This window comes from Anomalospiza imberbis, chromosome 4 (assembly GCF_031753505.1).
Source record: "Anomalospiza imberbis isolate Cuckoo-Finch-1a 21T00152 chromosome 4, ASM3175350v1, whole genome shotgun sequence".
NCBI classification, from domain to species: Eukaryota; Metazoa; Chordata; class Aves; order Passeriformes; family Viduidae; genus Anomalospiza; species Anomalospiza imberbis.
Window position 1 is genome coordinate 3,477,782 of NC_089684.1, and position 19,541 is coordinate 3,497,322.

The 19,541-nt window shown below is 40.9% G+C and overlaps 1 protein-coding gene across 7 annotated transcripts in view; it reads right to left on the minus strand.

Annotated features, from left to right (window-relative positions):
• The window catches only part of MTUS1 (microtubule associated scaffold protein 1), an 89,791-nt gene continuing 70,250 nt past the window's right edge, over nucleotides 1-19,541 (minus strand). For 6 of the 7 annotated variants that reach the window (XM_068186829.1, XM_068186830.1, XM_068186832.1 and 3 more), the window contains 8 exons: nucleotides 16,805-16,871; nucleotides 8,851-9,065; nucleotides 8,220-8,325; nucleotides 7,154-7,227; nucleotides 6,953-7,048; nucleotides 4,322-4,438; nucleotides 3,021-3,118; nucleotides 1-2,214 (listed from right to left, as the gene is read on the minus strand). In XM_068186829.1, the coding sequence (XP_068042930.1) occupies nucleotides 1,998-2,214; nucleotides 3,021-3,118; nucleotides 4,322-4,438; nucleotides 6,953-7,048; nucleotides 7,154-7,227; nucleotides 8,220-8,325; nucleotides 8,851-9,065; nucleotides 16,805-16,871 (990 nt within the window). In that variant the 3' untranslated portion in view covers nucleotides 1-1,997. Of the gene's footprint in view, nucleotides 2,215-3,020; nucleotides 3,119-4,321; nucleotides 4,439-6,952; nucleotides 7,049-7,153; nucleotides 7,228-8,219; nucleotides 8,326-8,850; nucleotides 9,066-16,804; nucleotides 16,872-17,656; nucleotides 17,841-19,541 lie in introns of those variants that run through there. The other variant, XM_068186835.1, reaches the window with a different exon arrangement.

Consider the following 19,541-nt stretch of genomic DNA (forward strand, 5'->3'; position numbering starts at 1 on the left):
GTCGGTAAAAAATATTTATTGTAAAGCATTCAGCTCAAATACATGCAATCAAATCTCTTTGACCATAGAAAGTGAGAATGTTCTGAGACGTACTTAAAGCCAAGTTGTAGCCAACATAGGATTTTCATAGTTAAATTTGAACCTCCTAGTAAACATTTTAAGTACTGACACCACTAGTAAGTGGTATGTACAGTGCCCTAAAAAGGATTAAAAGAAAGCATAATGTTCCATAGAAATGGCCCCCTTAACTCGTACATTATGAGAGGTTTAAGTAAATTTAATGATGAAACAGTCAATCACAAGTTTAAATATATTACAAATTTACTTATTGTATGAGCACTGTTAACAGTGTTGTTTCTATGTCTGTGTTCCTCATTACTAGCCAAGATTTTGCAAGTCTTAGGTAAAATACTTTGAAGTGGTTCTCCAGTTGAGTTCCCTAAATGCTTTCCCATGCCCTTGATTCCTGTCCCCAAGCTACTGAAAAAGACAGGGAAACCCAGCCAGCTACCAGCATTAGCTAACCAGCAGTGTAACAACATCCTGGCCCTACTGTGAAGCCCAAACTACTATAAGCATTAGTAGTGTTTTCTAAGAGTAATCTGAAGCTGAACCTGTTTTAGTAGGTACAGAGCAGTCATCTCAAACAGGTCTGATCAAGGGTGGAGCAAGGCTATCCAATTACCCTGTTGAAGCCGAAACTCGGCACGTGATATTTCCAGAAATGCTGACATCCTCATCCTCCAGTTCCAGCAGCCAGGACACCTTTTTCCCCTACTCTACAGAATCTCTTGTACAGATTTTTCACCTGATGAACTGTCAAAACACCAATATCCTGCAGTCTAAGAGGGAAAGTATGGCAGAATTAGCAAGATAAAATACCACCTCATCCTCAGGTGAATTTAGCCAACCCTGAGGAAAGTTAATACAAATGCTAATGCTTAAAAAGGCAAAATGTGTCACCAGCTACGTTGGAATTCACAAATTACTTAGTCTTCTTGAGAACTGAATTAAGAATGCACCTAGTTACAATTATTGCATTTCTCTTTGGCTTTCAAATCTACATCTTGTTTATCCTCAGGAACAGACATGCTGTTTTGGGGAAATCAGTGCTTCCTTTTCAGCAAGTAGGATGCTAGGTCCAGGCTTCTAAACTTACAACTCAGCTAAGAACTTCTGACTTTGAGGGCTACTGGGGTTCTGACTACAACCCTATTGACTTGAAATCCAAAACCCACTGCACCCTGCAAAAAAAGTTCTCCTCATAAATGGCAGAGTTGTGCAAGGACATAAAACCAAGCACCCATGCAAAATATGGCTGCAATTCAATTGGTTTTTAAAATTAATTCAAAGTTGCATACTCAGGTTGGCCAAGACAATAATGAGTCAGTTGACAAAGTTCTTCATGCCATTTTTTTTACCACCCAGAACGATGAAGGAAACTCTCCTACAGTACCAGTGGCAGTTTTTCCTCATTCCCAGGCAAGGGCACTCTGTTAAGCATGCATACTGAGAGCAGTATCAAGGAAATACATGTCAATGTATAGTCTTCAGCTTTTATCCTTTATTACATACACAGCAAAGAAGGCAGCATTAGACACACGCACAGTGTGTTACACCCATTCCATCCACGGCACACGCACACACACAGCCTTAAAAAAGTGTCGGTGATAAGGAACATATTATAAAGGTTGTGTTCTTTATCTCTAAGCCCCTGAGCTTCTTCTTATGGTTAGGTGAAAAGGCAACAAACAAGTCTTTTCTTGCTCTATAAGTGCTTTGTGCAACGATGTCCATAGAGGTCATAAGTCTTTTTGGGAGGAGTGAAGGTCTTACTCCCATATTCACAGTCTCCTATCGCTGTTTTGCACCAAATGGTTTCCAGTTATGTTTAGTTGTCATAGGCGGCTAATATAGCTCTTGCTCCTGTGATTAAAGTTAGGAAAGGTTCTGCAGATCAGAAATGAAATGCAGGCCCCTCTTTCTCTCAAGAGATGTCATCTCGGTGACACTGCAGGACTAGAGAAGTTACCAGAATTTCGTGGGGACTGAAGAGGCACAGATGAAGAACTGGGAGACAGTTTTCGTGGGCTGCATAGGTCACCATTGTGCAACTTCCACAAAAGTTCTTCATTTTCCATTGACAGGCGTTTGTTTACTTTTGATTCTTTTTCTAGCGACTCCTGTAAAACAGCTTGCTCTGTAGAAAGTTGCCTGCAAATGGAAGATTTACATCAGAACACGTAACTCAACTTGGAGGCTGCAGTATTAAAGACAGGTTTGAAAGTGCATAAACCTTTGCTTGGCTCACAACTGAATTCCAGCTCTAATAGGAGGTCTGAGCATGTTCTCATCCTAGCCATATTTAAACTGGTAGCTTGCAGAAAGCAAGAGGAAGTCTCAGTAAGAAACATCCCTAAGGACCAGAAAAAGCATCTGAAAAGTGAGGCTTGTCCTGCTTAAAACAACACACACTTTTAAATGGCTGCAATGGAGCCTTTGGGTCTTGTTGCAGGCTCAGCTCAACATAGAAGCTACAGATTCCTTCACACTGGAAGAGTCTGGCCATCCATTTAAGCAACCGTTAGGAGGAGCTCAGACTGGTTTTATTCATGTTAAATATTACCGTTATTGCTAAATAAACCACATTAATCTAAACTGGGGACAAATCACACACTGAAGTGGTTATAAGTATGACCCAAGTCTACCTTACAAGCCAGCAGTACTTAAAAAAGGACAATCTTTGCATGATGGTATTTCTGAGTTGCTGTTTCTTCCCTAAAATACTGGATTACTGAAGAACACATGAAACCTTTATCCTCTTTCGAAATATTCCTGCTTTTTAACTGTATAAAGGAATGCACATTTTATAGAGATACAAGTGGGGAAGAAATGGATGTGTTCTTTCACAGAGCACTAAAAAATTGCATTCACCAATACTTCAAGAGAATTTACTTTCCTGTCGCAGGAACCCATTCCCCTTGATTAAGGGCATCTAAATGTCCAGAGATATTTTTCACCTTGAAAGCTCCATGTGTTTGTCCATCCGAGCTTTTAATTCTTCATTTTCTTGCTGAACCTTCTTTAATTTATCCATTAAGATTGTGTTGTTCTCCACCTTGGAAAGAAGGTCACAATTTGAAATAAAACCCTTACATGCACTCATCAAGATTCTGACTCAGCTATACAGACATTGGCAATCTGGAGTTTGCAGAGCTTGTAAGAGTACCTACAAAAACACCCTATTTACCTTATCCTTGCATAACACTGCCACTTGGCCACTTGTGCTGATTAGATGCCAACAAGGAGGACTGGGTAAGGGATCTACTGTTTACCAGCACATTCCAGTAATTTCTGTCAGTGATGGACAGCAGTTTTAGACACTGTAGCACCTTTCTAGACAGAAGACTGTCTAGAAATAACAACAAATTCAAGAGTTCCCCTGAGTAAACAGCTTTTCCTATTGCTCTTCTGATTCCACATCATTGCTGGAGGACTTTGTCAAAAATAAAAGTGATTAACCATGCTCCAAGACCTTCTACACTGTGGCCAAAGTCTGTTGGAAAATATGCAGGTTTGCTAGCAAATTGCTAGTAATTGTAGACTAGGGTAACACACAGTGCTGCACAATACTGAACAGCTGACATCAATGTGTTCCTTTGTATCCAAACCTCTTTCTATACATCCTCATTGAAGTCTTGCTAAAACAAGTATTACAACAGTGCTCAAAGGCCCCACCCAGGAGAAGGACCCTGTCCTGTCACAAATAAAAAGCATCTAAGTGATTACAAGTTCTGCTTCCAAAACTGACTTTTCATGTGGAATCACACACGGGTCAGGAAGACAGCCATGCAGCTGAACAAAGAAGCTTAGCAGCTAAAATGATTGGCCTAAGCTAATCAACGCTTAATCCATTTCAAATGTGATCCCTTCTGGTTAAATTAGGATCATTTCCTTGTTAATGGTTTCCTGACACTGCAATCTATCTTCCATACCACTTGAGCAATGTAGCAGGTAAGGATTTTGTTCTTTAGGGGAAGAGGCTCCCAGATAATCTGTACTAACAGAGCAATAGTTTATGCACACCAGTAGTTGTCTTAAGATGTTAAAAGGTCATTTAGAGCGTCGGGTCATTCTTTTCACCTGTTGACAGGTATCTCAAAGCTGTACCTGCAGTGTGAGCATGTCCCATCATGAATTCCTGTTTCCTTTTAAACAAAAAAGATTAATTCTTGCACATAAGTCCGTCCAGCCCAAGTTCGTTACAGGAACACAAGTCAGAGACACAGCCCCAGCCTGCCAGACCCCAAGGAATGCTCACCAGCTTTTCCATCTTCATTAGCTTAATATCCTGCTGATGGAGTTTCTCATTCTTGATCTCCAGCACTGCTTTCAAACTTTCCAGCTCCTGTTCCAGGTACATAATCTGTGGGTTTTTCTGAAAGATTGCCAGACAGTTTGCTTAGTACCCTGAATTTCAGGAATAATTCAGACATTTCTCTGTTATTTAGAAAAAAATAAGGAAATAATTGCAGTAATGAGTTACTTGTTCTAAGTGAAATCCAGTCAAACACTAGAATAAATAACAAGATCAGATAACACTTTCTCCCCCTTGGTTTTTGTTTGTCCTTCAGCATAGGTGGACAGTTGCAGTTGCTTCATTAGAAGTTGTTCAGAAAACACTTAATGCACAGACATGAAAAACTCCAGTGAATCAAAGGAAGGCATGAATATGCTGTCACAGCAAAACTTGTTTCGCAGGAGTGCCCAAAGGCCTTAAGGCTAGGAGTTCCAAAATTTATTTCCTATTACTCATAACCCATCCCAAGAGATAATTAAACATTTGAAGAGTTTCCAGGCACTGGAATAGTTCAAGAAAGCACCAGAAATTTAAGTTCTGAACTTGACTGTAGCTTATCTTCCCTGGTTTGAGTCTGAAGGTAGCTGGCTCATAATCAGAAATTGAAAGTTCTTCTGAAGCCTGAAAATGCAATTATACATACAAATCTTGCACTGGTGCACATCCATAACTTATTTACAATATAGCAAGTTAGGACTTTTTTATTTTTCCTCTCTGTATTGTTTTCTGGGAGGTGGAAGGGAGAGCAGGAGGAGGCCGGAGCAGGGTAAGTAAGATGTGGTTGCCTCAAGGACCTGTTTTCCAGAGTAAAAAACCATTGAAACACTGCAGAGTAAAACACATTGTCTGCATTTCAAGGCAGTCACAGCCAAAAAAAGGGAAAATAAAGCAAGTCTTAGTCCATTTCCAGGTAGTGAGAATGGAACATGAGCTGAACTCAATCAATGATTAAGCATATTGTGTAACAAAATTTATCTTCAAAATCAAACAAAACTTGTTTTAGTGCATTTGGGTAAGAACACAGGTGCACCGCACTGAGAACAGCTTCACTGCCACACCAGGAACCTCGGACAGGAGGGCAATGCCTGCAGTCTTGGGTGTGGCCCCACTAGGACAAAGCCAGGACATGTCACAAGAAATAGGGGCTTCATCACCTACACAGTTCATTCTCCTGCTTGTTTTTAAGGCCTGTTACAGTAGTGGTTCTTATTTAATTTCTTTTGAGAAGTCTGTGCGAGGGTGAAGCATGCTGTGCTGCCTCAGTGAAGGCAGCAGATGATCTGTTCCTGTTTTGTGACTTTAACATGGAATCTAGGAGCTAACAAGAAAAGCAATCCTGAAAAGCTTAAATGTTATGGTATGATCAATATTCAATTTATTTTCTTTCCCTCCTCAAGTCCAGTGGTCTTAAAATGTGCTTTTAAAGTTAAGTCTGAGCCCCCACATTAGCTACTCCGAGGAGAACACACAGACAAATAAAAAGACTGAAAGGCCTACATAAGTTTTTAGCAAAAAACCTGGGAATATCGAGTGATGCTATCTAAATTATACCAGAGAGGTGGAAATACCTCTCTATTCAATTCTCTCTAATTTCTCTATTCAAAGGGCTATTGGGAATTCTGATACTGCAGAATTTGTGTTTAGCACAGAAGAGTATGCTGAGTCAAACTGATGCTTTTCCAAAGAGAAGTCTCGAGCTTATCATGCATCTTATGCTGCCAGGAAAGCACAAAGCGCATCTGCAGCTATGTAAAGGCACTTGACTATTGCTCCTTTAATTTAAGCAACATCTGAGCGTGCCTGTGGAATTACAATTCAAACTCCCACTGCCACAGCAAAATTTTGTGGTTGCAGCTTCTTCTTGTGGGAGCTGTGTCCTGCCACTAGAATAAGCAATAAGAGAAAACAAAACAGAACAAATTCCAGTGAAAACTAAGGCAACTTCCACTAGAGGCATCCTAAGTGAGTCTTTAAGCATGGAATTTCTCTTTGTGGAATAAACAATACTGTTGGTATTCCACTTACTTCTGGGTAACCAGGAAGATAAACATGTTTGTGTCTAACCCCCCCACCACCTGATGCATAAATAAACCCTCTCTCAGAACACATTTCTATCCCAGGAGCATCACAGGCAACAGCAGCCTTGGGAGGAAAGGCAGGACAAAATAAAAGTTTCTTTGAAGGATAAATCAGCAAAAAGTATGAGTCAACGTTTGAATAAATGCATTAGAAATGAGCTTTGCGAGTAGTGATGCAAGCCCACACTGATCATAGCACCAGTACAACAGTTACCGACTGTCCAGAAAAATGCTGTGGTACAACTCCTGTGCACACATGGCTCTTCAGTGTAGCTGAGGCCATTATTTACACCCCTGACTTAGATACTCAACAGCTTTATAGAATTATAATGGTAAAGTTAATACACAGCATCACCGAGCTTGCAAAAACTTCTGGCAGATGAGCCATTTACAAAAAAATATTACTAAGTATGAGACCCCTATCAAGCTTCATTGCAATTTTTTTGCATTATGCAATAAAATAAACTCAGGCAAGATCTGTTCATCCACATTACTTTGGAAGATCAAGACTTACAAGATTGGCTTTTTCTTTGGCTATTTGTTTTTGTTCTTCTAATTTCAGCTTCTCACTCAGAGAGTTGTTTTCACTTTTTAGTTCATCGATTTTTTTCTGAAATGTAAATATATTGTATCATTAGGCCAAGAATTCAGTGCACATCTCCAAAATGCTTTTCAAGTTTTAAACTGTTGCAATGAACCCAGCCCTTTAACAAACCTCTAGCAACTCCTGCTTCTCTTTAAAGGAATCTTCAAGTGACTTCCTTTCAGATTCATGGGTACTCTTGAGCTCTAAAACAAATTATTTTTGCAGATTTTTAATACCATATAAGACATGAAAATTCTTTTTGAAAATAAACAGCCTGAAGAGCCAGCCTGCAAATATTGCATAGATACAGTTGATGGCAACACAGAGCATTTATCATTAACTGATGCAAAGAATTTATGAAGTATCAGATTTATTCCCACTTCAGATTTGCTGACTGTACCCTCCCATATCCATTTCATTAGTGGACAGCCTGTGAGTTTTGAGAGCATTCATCTGCATGCAACAAATGGACTTACTAAGCATAGGTCACATCTGACAAAAGTTGAGTTTGTGGAAGGAAACATAGCAAAAATTAAAATTGTGTCTTCCACAAACTTCCTAAAAAACATTTATTTTCCTACTTCAGATGCCATGCAGAGGAGTTTGCTCTTTGAAAGCAATGGAAGCATGACCAGTCTTCAAGACAAAAAAGTATCACTGCAAACTTAGCTATCAAGTGGAGCTGGAAGGAGGATGGAAATCATCATCCCTTAAATCAATGAGATGCAATGTCATTTAAACCTAAGTGTCACCACCCCGTCCCTGAAAAACACCTCTGCCACAGTGTACAGTACACAGTGTATAGTATTTCTTAAAATTTCCATGTCATTATGGAAAACACACGACCCTACTTATCCTCATTTTCAGTTTTGATGTGCTCCTTACAGAACTAGGGGGTGGGAGGAATTATTCAGTCACTTGAGATTTTGAGGGCAATTCAGGTGTCTTTTACTGCAAGAAAAAGTCACTTTCACTCAAACTGTTTATAAAGCTTCATTCAGCTACAATGAGATCATGGTTTTTGCTGTTATGTAAAATAAGACTTGTCAGTTCCAAAGAAAGGAATTCAGCCAATGTTTTTAAAGATAGCTTGCCACAAAGAACAGTGAAGTGGACAGAATGATCAAAAAGCCTGAATATTATTGTTTGTGACTAGCATTACTACAGCATACATATTTAAATACAAAATACTTGCCTGAAAAAGAGGATTCATACTCCTTTTTCAGCTCCTCTACTTTTTCTGAGTGTCTGTTTTCGAGTTCCAGCTTAAAGCTTTCATGTGTGGTATTTAAATTGTCCACCTGCAATATGACAACATGATATTTCTCCGCTTACGTGTATCAACTTAACCCTTGTTTAAAGCAATTTTTTAAACAAAGCTTCATGCACTATGTCAAGTACATTTAAAATGGTCTAGCAGGATTGAAAAGTAGAAGCTAAGCCATGTACAAGACTTAATAAATGAGAATGATGCCTTACAGTTTACCACTACCAACAGCAAAATGTGTGCATCTCTCACACACGTGGAGCTGCAAAGCAAGGTCAGAGGGCTGGTGTGTTTCTAGAAATCTTAAAACTCAAGCTGGCTCAAATATCCCATGGAGCTCTAGAAATAATTTAAGCTGGCAGAACACAACCAATCTCCACCACATTTAAACATAAGCCTAACATCTGTACAGCTAAGTGTGGAAGTATTTTTTTATTGCTGCAATGAAGTGGAATTTCACATTAAATAGCTGTTATTAGCAAACCCCAGGATTCTCTGAAGGCTCATTTGTAGCAGAAAGCGGTTGCTAGAGAACTTTTCTACTTTGAGTGTTACAAACCTGCTCCTGGAGTTGGGCTTTGTACTTTTCAGCTTCCTCAATGCAGATACTTCGGAGTTTCTCACATTCCGCAGTGTAAAACTGTTTAAGCTTCTCCTCCACCTCAGCTAAGTCATCATTATGTTTCTGGTTTAACTTCTGCAAATACCCTTCATAAGCAACTTGCAGTTCATTCCTGTCTCTTTCCAATTTCTCGCAAGCTGCAGAAGTGGTTACTGAAGATGGCAAAAGAAAACAAAAAAAGAAAAACTGGATCAAGTTCAATACAAAAGCCACATCTTCATTTACAGGTATGAAAAACAGTGAACACATTACACAGGAACATGGTTATATACCAAGACAAATATGATTTATCCATTAAATTTATGCCTCTAAGGGCACATGAAAATATCTTCACAAAAATATCAACTTCCATGTTTCTTAGGCTGAGAATTAATTGAACCCAGTTAAGCCAGGAGCCCACATAAAAAGCACAAATGTGACAGATTGACATGACATGGAAGGAGGAATGTCTCGTGAGAGACACTGAAGAGCTCCAAGAAAAAAAATAACTGCATTTGCTACTTTATTTCATTTGATCCCATTCAGTAGAATGTTTGTCAGACTACTTCACTTTTTGACATATAAACCACTTAGCTAGATTTGAAAGTCTTTTTTTCCTGAAAACTATGTTTAATGACACCCACACTCAGATATACAGCAAAGAAGCAATTCTAGCCTGACACGGACCTGATACAGATCTGCCAATCTGAAAGGTACTCTCATGTGTTTATGCCTGAGATATTTAAATATGCAAGACAGAGAATGGTTTTAGGCAAAAAGTGCAGAGTATTAAGAAAACAGAAATGCTGTGCAATTCTCTTTACATCTGCATTAACACAGGTCTGCTAGGAAGGCTGCCTAGGTTTGTCTCTCCATATTTGCAACTGCTTGAAAGGCAAAACAGAAGTTAGCAACTTGCATTTTTGAGTTTGAAATTTAGCATTCCCAAGTCCAGCCAGCCAGGCCTGAATAGGAGGGGTCATGCTGCTACTGTTAATATGACTGCAGCAAATGCCTTATGCAGTTCCAGCTGCACCCAAAGCCTGGAAGCAAGGTGAAACAGCATCTCTAACGCAAGTGTGTGGTCACTGACCTTGTGCAAAACTGGTTCTATACAGACTCTAGTACTGTGGTTTAAAATAAATCAGTCAGACAAGTGGCTGTTTAAAAGAAAAATCAACTAAAATGTTAACTTGATCTTCAAAGGCAGGAGAAGTCATGCATGCATGCACTTCCCAGCAGACTGGCACACTGCCCAAACAGTGTAAATATAAACTCTATGTAAAAGCATGGGAAGAGGCAAGGATTTCTGTACAGGCAGTACAGGAAATTCTTACCACAACAGTGTTTGAGCCTTAAGATAAATAAATTACAGTATCCTCAAGGACTGTTTCCCAAAGTAGTAATGGGTCAGCTGAAGGGAAAGCAGCCTGCCCCAGCAGAGTGCCTCAAGTTACACGTGTCTTACTCTTCTTTGCTCATTAAAAGCATGTGAGTAACTTGATGGATGATACTTCCACCCTCTTTTAAGGGAACTATAAAGACTCCTGGCCCTGCTACTATCACTTGGAACCTGTGGTGGAACTAGAAAGTGTTAAGAGAGCAAGTTGTACTGCATGGAAATCAATCTACATGTGTGTCTACCTGAATTAGGCTTAACAGCAAGCTTAGCTATGCCGGGTCTGTGCAAAAGATGTGCTGATCTGGACAGATTTAGGCCAAGCTCTTCATTCTCTGACTGGAAATGATGCAACAGAGGCTCAACTGAAACCTACCACAACATTCTCTGCAACTCAAGCAGATTTCACAGTTTTTGCTAATTTCTGCAGCAGCACCAAAAGAAGTTTTTGCTCCCCTATCTTTATTTGTTTCACAAACTTCTCTTAAAACTGCTCCCTTAGGGAAAGGGAAAAAAAAAAAAAGAGCTTTCACACTTCTACCACATCGCAGGGGCATGAAGTTAGTGAATATATATATATTTTATATATATATATGTATATATATATAAAAATAGATATATACCCTGCATTGCCACGTTTTTGGAGAAGAGGTAACATGATTGTTAGGGGACATTATATTACAATGCCAAGAACTAGGCAGCAAGCCAAATGGAGGTATTACACAGCCAACCACATGCAGATGGAGCTGACCTTCTATAGCAGAGTAAGGGCATAGCTGAGAGGCAGGTGACTTGCATGGCTTAGTTGAGGTAACTGCAGCAAAATGCTTCAAATGACCCACTTCATTTAAAACTAACAGAGGAAGAAGCATCAAATTCCTTATTTGCAAGGCCAGAGCTATTCATTTGCCTCCAGTTAGCCAGAAGAATGCGCTGCCTATCGTTGCCTTATCTTTAAATGTCAGCACGCAGAACTTCAGATGATGCAAAGCACTTCAGAAAAAAAAGCAAATAGCAAACCACGCCTTTGTCAAAGAAAACAGACCCATCACTTCCCCTTCAGGCACTCTGCAATTCAGATTTATGAGAAGACTAACGTTACAAAGGCAAACAAAACACTTTTGAAACTTGCACTAGCTGTTGAAGTTGTTATCGTAAAGGTAACTCTGGCCTCCACAAAGCTGGAGGCTGCAGTGCTTCCTTGCACATCACAAGCCTGACTTACATCCCTGCCATCCAAACAAGAAGCAGAATTACTACACAACCAGTGAGCTCCCAGTATCATGGTGGTGCAAGAAACTGACCGTGGTTTTTCCTGACTTCAGGAAAAACACTAACTAAAGAATTGTAAATCTGAAATGAGATGTCCCATAAACCAATGTTTGTCTAAATACTTGAAAATGTAATGTGTGCAGCAAGTATTTTCTATAGTCCTATCCATCTGCAGACTGAATCATGTATTTTACAATGGCTCAGCTTTTTTTAAAAAAAGTTGCCTTTTGCATAATTTGCCCCAAATTCCTTAATTTGGTCATTTAGCCACTGACTAGCCAAACTTGATGGCTGCTCAAGTGAAGAGTATTCTCACTGAACTCATGCTAAACTTCAAAAAAAAAAAAAACTTTTAGCTGGAACATGTGCTCTTCCGGTAGCAAACACACAAATCTATTTCAACTTCTCATCCACTCCAGTGATACCTGAAGTGCATACTTCAGAGTTTTTGTACACTACTACTCTGCTTCCTTTCCCTTCTTGAAGCACTTTGCTCCACAATTCCACATCTTTAGACCACAAATCTTGAGCAAAAAAAAAAAAAACAAAAAAAAAAACAAAAAAAAAACCAAGAGGAAACAAATGAAACAGGATTTCAGGGAAAAATCAAGCCACAGAGATGAAAAAATGCACTATTTGTTTGTCTGCCTCGTGTTACATTTTACCTGTAACGCTAAACAGTTTTAAGGATAGTGTATATGGAATGCTATACTTGGCAGCCAGAAGCCATCTTTACTTCTTTATTCATATAGTAGAGCCACTAATATATTTTTTTCCTCCAAATATTAATATTTTCCCTACACTTGGTTGTCCCAGCCTCTCTTCCCAATCATACAGCTGTCTCTCCCTGTATCAGTACAGCATGAAGCAAGATTAATCTGTGGTTTTAGGCTTCTTAACACCTTTAATTATAAATTAAGAGCCCAGTTCTTTTGGGCCCGACAAAAGAAATCATGGAAAGTTTCTGAGATTTGGTAACAGCAAATCTTCAGAGCAGAAATGCTGGTTTTGACATGATAAATTACCCCTTATTTGTAGTAGTTAACATCACCAACTTGTATCTTGGGTATTTCACTACAAAGCTTTTCAAGTACTAAAATCATAAAACAAATGCCTGCAAGAGCACCATGGAGAACCAGGCACATGGCAACTCCCTTCATAATGCCAACAGCAGCACATCCAAACCACAGCAACAGTTGCTGCAGCTGAAGGAGAGGACTACAAAAGCTGCCTTTGTATCTCCAAGAAAGCTATTTTGTATTTTCACTAAAAGTAGCCAAGAGATAAGACCTTACATTTGTGCAGCATCTCCTTTCACTTTTTCTTGTTCTAACCATCATCCAAATTCAGCCCTTATGGCTAAACTGCTTAGATGAAACATTTTTCAAATTACATTCCCCTAAAAGGTACCATAACCATAGCTCTAAGAAAAATGCAATGGATTTTTTGGAACCCTGAATTAAATGGTTTGCAAACAGTAGTTATTATCTTCATAAAATTGTCCAAGTCACTCACTGGCCTAGTTATGATTTATGAAAAGGCATTAGACTGTCTGAAATACTAAACCAGAGTTCACTAGGACAGTAAACTGTCAGGATTTAAACAGGTGTGGGGAATGTGAAATGGGGATAATTACCACAAAAAAAAGCTCAAGTATTTAGTACTACATGATACTACACTAACATTGAATTGCACACTGCAAGCTGTATGTTCACTTGACCAGTAAGTTTGCTATTGACAGGCTCATTTCCTTCTCTATACAACACATATTTTTATATCTAGATAGTAATTAATTCATGGTATTGGCAGATTCTCAATATTGAAAATTCTTCTACCCAAACATGCTTTCAAGTTTATGACCAGGTTTCTCTTGGTGTTACTTCCATAATGAGACTAATTGTACAGGACATTAAACCACATCTCATATTTTTGTTCTTGGACAAGTCAGACAAGGCAGGTAGCCAAAAAAGCCTGCTTTAAGCAACATTTAAGCAGGTATGATTGAATAAATAACATGAAGCACTCAATTCTCTTCTGGGAAGTAAATTCACATCCCCTATGCTGCAAACACTACAAGTGACAGACTGTTCAAGCAGGCAGACAAAGTCTATGAAGTGTGGCAAGTCAGGCCCTATCTCAAATAAGTGAAAGAAACATCTACCTATTACTAAGTATTTTTAAGGATCACCTTAACCTGAAAACCAAATCACACACATTCACTGTAAAACACAACGGTCTCTTCTATCTGAACTTCCAAAGCATCTTGAAGATAATTTAGTAATAAAAACGAACATGAAGGTATTCTGAAGGAAATACAGTTTTTCAATTGCCATGCAGCAGCTGGAGGTGAGAGAGAGGGGTTTGGCATTTGGCTGCCTGTCCAGGGTACACACAGGCCTCTCCAAGCCACTGAGAAGGGCTCATGAATGGAAATGTTCAAAGGGCCAAGGTTGAGTCAACTTTGCACCTGGTATTTTGTAGCAGCACTCAGCTGGATCACATCCAGCATGGTTGCAAGGAGGCTCTGAAACAAGCTGGAGTGCAACTGATTTAGAGGAATACTTTCACACCTCTCAAGAAATATGCAGCCCTTGCAATTTCTACTTACATAATTAAACAAGTAACTAGAAGTTTACGCACTAGCTTGCATTTTAAGAAGAGAAACAGTTGACAAGCAGAACATCCTTAGCTGTTCCAGGCTCCCAGAACTATGGTGTTTTCATTCAAACCAGTATTTGTAGCTGGAGATTTTAAGGAAGTCCAAGTTCAGAACCCAACTGTTCCTGAATTTGAACTCCCTTTGGAAAAGCCCATCCCCAAACACTTATCACTGATAATCCTTGCACGTGTTTCCAGTTACTGAGAGCAGAAAGCATTGTCTGGTAACCATCACCCCCCTGGCTGGTGCAGACACATTCTGGGACAGAAATGCATATATAAAATTAAACAAAAAGGTATTTTGGTAGAAATGGTAACACACAATAATCCAGCAAAACAGACCATCTGACAGCAAGTCAATTTGGTCTTGCAAGGTAAATCAAGGAGCCTGGGAATGTGCACAGTTAAACTTCAGAGCAAGAAACTGAGAAGTCTAAACTGTATAAGCTTCAGGAGACTCTCAAACTCAGCAGTATGCAGGGAACAGACTCCACTGGGCTGTGCACACCCAGTTCCTCTTCTCAGACTGCCTGTCCCCAAACTACAAACCAACAGTCATTAAAAACATGGCAGCTGTGACTCCACAAAACATCTACATGGCCAAATAAGACTCAAATTGCACTTAATTTTCCCAGCAAACATATGCTTAGATTGTACTGTGAATGAAAATCCACAGTACTTACGTCAGAACAGTCTATGGAAATCTTAAGTTCACCTCTATCCATTTAACAGTGTCAATAGAAAGCTGATTAGCAGGTATGTATTTAAGCAGATTATTTTCAGCTAAAGCTACTGTTTTACGAATGCCTTTCTCACACCTTGTCAACAAATTATTAATTTAACTTCAAAAAAAACCCAAACCAAGTTATTTTTAAAGCTAGATAGAATTGAAGACCTGGATAGTTTTTCATTTCTGTAATTAAATCCACTCCCTTTACATGCTGAGGAGAGCAGTGCAGACAGGCTAGACGTGTGACGTGGTTAGGACAAAGGAGCTGCATGAAGATAAATAAATGCTTCATGAAACCATGGTCTGGAAACCTTACAAAGGGAAGTGAGCCCCAGGCTGCCACTCAGATACTCCTGCAGAACTAAGCCAGGAAGGTTAGCTCCATGAGGGGAACAGCTGACGATGTCATCCAGCAGCACATCAGCCAGCATCCCTGTCTGAGAGCTCTGGGCACTCGGGTGTCACAGATCCATCAGGCACAGCTGCATTTGAAGTTTTTTCTAGTTATCAACCTACTGAATGGCACATGCTTGCAATGGGAGTCTCATTTATGAGCTCAGCAGGCTGCTAATCAAAGCAAGAAGATAACAAGTTTATGGAAAGCTCATTTAAGCATGAGGCATCCTTACAAAGAGCTAAGCATTAAAAAAAAACTCGAACCCCACCAAAACCCTCAAATGTGGAAATGGGCAAAAGTGTTGGCCAGCTTTTGGTCTACCCATCTAAGCAGAATTTTTCCTTTCTAGATATGTGATAAACATAGTACCTAGGTTGATAAAGGAAAAATAATATTAAAGATGCAAGCCTAGAGAAGGAAAGAGACTTTTTTGCTCTGACAGCAATCCTTCTGAAGTCATTTTCTTGAGATAAGCAAATGGGGTTGCTCAGAGAATCACATTAAGTACATAAAATAAAAAGAAATCTGGTTTATAACACAACTTTTTAGTGATGCAAGAAGGCCATTTCCACATTAAAACTCTAGTCCTGTTGTCACTTTAGGGTAATAGAAACATCAGTTGCACCTGATGGGGGACACGACCCTGTACCCTGCAACTCCTTCCGCATTCTCCGCTCCAGTCCCAGTGTTCCTTCAGTCACATACTGAAGTCAGGCCAGGCAGCTTTGGCAAAACAGCACTACCAGCCAATAGTTCCAGCTGGTTTACTGCATCAGTGGGGGCATGGCTGCCCCTGCAGCAATGCTGGCACAAGGAGGACAGAGGGATGCAAAGGCAGGGGAAGGCCAGGCTCTTTCAAAGCCAGCCCGGAACATCTGCTAAGTTCAAATACATTAAATGGAGCTACCACTAGATGCAGTTACATCAAGCTTCAAAGTTGGCAAAATCAGCCCCTGCACATAATAGCTCAATTTCATGTTATAGCCATCCACTAAGATGAGTTCAAAGATTTAATGTCATCAGCCTGAAAGCATTTCCTTCTGTTAATTTTACACTCATTCACCTACAGGTCACTAAGGCAAAAATGCAGATTTTGCACAGCGTGTTTTACAGGTTTATGAATTTTTTGCCAGCCAATCTCTAAAAGACAGCATACAAATGAATTAGGGATCAAAAGTATATATGCTGTCAGCCATCCTCCCATTTTCTAGAAGTGAGTGCTTTGGTCATCAGACACATGTTTTGTAAGGAGGCCCCGCAAGGCGCAGTCAGATCAGTGCCAGGAATTCGGTGAACCTGGGGTCACGCTGTCAGGGCTCCACAGCGCTTAAAGCATCTGAGCAGAATTCAGTCAGGGAATTAAATGACTGCCATTACAGTACCAGGGCATCTGTCTTCTGCAGATCTGCTTTGCTGCATTTCGGTTCTCATGATGAATACAAAAATAAATTCTTACCTAGTTCTCCTCGAAGGTTAACTAGTTCTTGAGATAACTCTTTCCGCTGCTTCAGTGCTTCCTCCCTCTGCAGAGAAAAGAACAAAAAACCCCAAACGTTTGGTTACTAGTGGTCCGAGCAGGGCACCTTCCGATAATTAACTTCCATGTGTTCTGTAGGAAAAACAAGAGGTGGGAGCAAGAAGCCAAGATATGACTCATTTAGGAAAACAGCTCAGCTGTCACAATATACACAGATGTTCTTCTGTTGTTAAGGAAGTTATACCTTAAAACAAAGAACAGCTTTTTCCAGGACAGCTCTGCAATTAAAATACTACTTTGCAGCAATTAATTACATATTTTATGGTGGGTGTAGCAACATAAGCCTCCAGAACAAATCAAGTGGTAGATGTCAAGGGCACAGAAGTATGGTGTATATGCGAAAGAGGCATGCATTAAATATTTATCTTAAGCTTACTCAAACAGAAAACCAACAACTTTGCTAAATGCTTAGTCTTCCAAGCAGAAAAGGCACAGCCCTGTTCAAAGTTGAATAGAACCCACCCTGCCGCGCGCAGTTCCTAATGTTAAGAGAGATGGTGTTCCTTACGGAGAGAATCGCAAGGAATGTGTGAAGAGATCCTAACAAAGCAGAAGCGCCCGTCTCCCCGCTTTCCCCGGGAGCCGTGTCCCGGCCCGGAGGAGGAGGCGGCCGGCCGGGCCGCGGTGCCGGCCCAGCGGGGGCAGAGCGGCTCCGCGGCCCGGCGGTCACCGCCGCTCTCCAGGCGCGGAGGTGACACGGACCGCGCTCCCGGCTGGCAGGGCGCTGCACCGCGCTGCCCGCCGGCTCCCTGCGAAACAAACACTCATTACCCTTGCTGCAGCGCACTGAGAATAGAGGCACAGCTTGCTGCTAGAGCAGCCCATCTTCCAGCGCCGGCGGCCCCCCGCTCGGCCCCCCGGCCCTCATCGGCGACGCGCGGCTGGCGGCGGCAGCAGCGAGCCGGGCAGCTCCGGCCGGGGCCGAGCGTCAAGGCTGGACCGTGCCTCCGCAGGTTATCTGCGTCCGCGCCCAGCGCTCCCGACAGCGGCAGACACTGCAGCTTCTGCAATTGGCACCAGCAGCCAGCGAGCACTTAAAGCCACAGCCCTTCTTTTATGAAAGGCGAGCCCAGACATTAGATCGATCGATCTCCACTCGCTCCGACGGCAGTCGGCATCACTGAGGGAATACTGCCCTTCTCTGCAGATAACCGAGCTTATTTTTAGCTGTTTCGAGCTTGCTGTACGCTGCTTTCACACTTAATTTGTTAATGCAAAAATAAGCCACAGGAGGCCGAAACCGAATGGGAGAGCCACAGATAGAGCAGCTTTGCTGCTCTCAATGCCCAGGCTTATGTTCAACAGCCCCGGTGCAGCTCGAAACTCACTCTGCATGCTTTTCCTTTAGTGAGGATACATTAGGGAAAAAAAAAACCAAAAAAAACACTAGTCCAAAAAAATCCACTAGTCCAAAAATCCAGAGACTTGTCCACAACTGAGTACAGTAGATGAATTTGCAGACTGGTCGAGCCACACCTACAGCTGGTTCTCCCCCTGGAAAACCTCACGTTTACAGCAAACGCCCCCTTTGCCTTTGGTCACTCTCACTGCAGCCTGACCACAGGCTTACATCTTAAGAGCACCCCAGTCCTGGAGGCACGGAATATTCACTGCATGCCTGCAGAACAAATAAAGCAGTAAAATACACCATTCTTTAGAAAAACTAGAAAGAATAAGCACCCAAAACCCAGTCATGTATTAAGGTCTGACACAAGACTAATCAGAATGAGTAATTTTTATGCTACACACTCATTTGCAAGTTACAGGAAATTATCACGCAGCTGTAAAGGCTGGTTAGAAGAAACTGCCAGCCCTTTACTATAAATATTTGTATTTTTGACCTTGTATGAGAAAGATTCCCTCTTTAATCACCCAATTTAAGCAGTCTTACTAATTCTTCGGACACTTTACACTTTGATAGGTCTATTAAGGAGCTGTGTTGCAGTTTTATATTAAGCACTTAGAGGCTTTTTACAGTGTCAGTGGGCTAAGATTGAAAACCACGCCTCACCTCCACATTAAATTCTCAGGAGAACAGAGAGCTCAGTTATTGAAAGGACTTGCCCTGCTCTACCCAGCTTCTCTGCTCAGAAGGGAGAGATGAGTCATCTCACTCCGGTTCAACGCCAGTGCTCCCACTACGGACACTGCATCTGATGATGAAAATGGGAATGCTACAGTGAGTTATTTGAGCTGCATCCTTGCACACTGGGACACAACCTGCTTTTTTCCAGCCCACTCTGTCAGTAAAAGATTTCAAATTCTCCCTAGTGGCTGTACCATGATGCAGACCCTTTGTACATGCTAATATTTTTGTTTAGTGTTTCCAGACGGGCTTCTTCACGGTCTACACATTTTGTATTTGCTTTCAGTTAAAGAAATTTGATGCAAAAAGGGCATGTGTGATCAGCATATACTAGACTAACTAGAGACTAAGAATCCAAAACAAAATCACATAACAGTGCCTTTGTAATCTTCTTCATGTTTCTTGCTGCTCCTAAGCCCTGTCGCTTTTTACTGGTGTTGTTTGACCTGTTGCCTCAGTTCAGCTTGCTCGTTCATAGTTTAACAAATCCAAGAAATCCAGAGGGATTTGTATCATCGCCTCCTGCTCATGAATACCTTCAGAAAAACCTGCCAGCCTAAGATGAGAAGA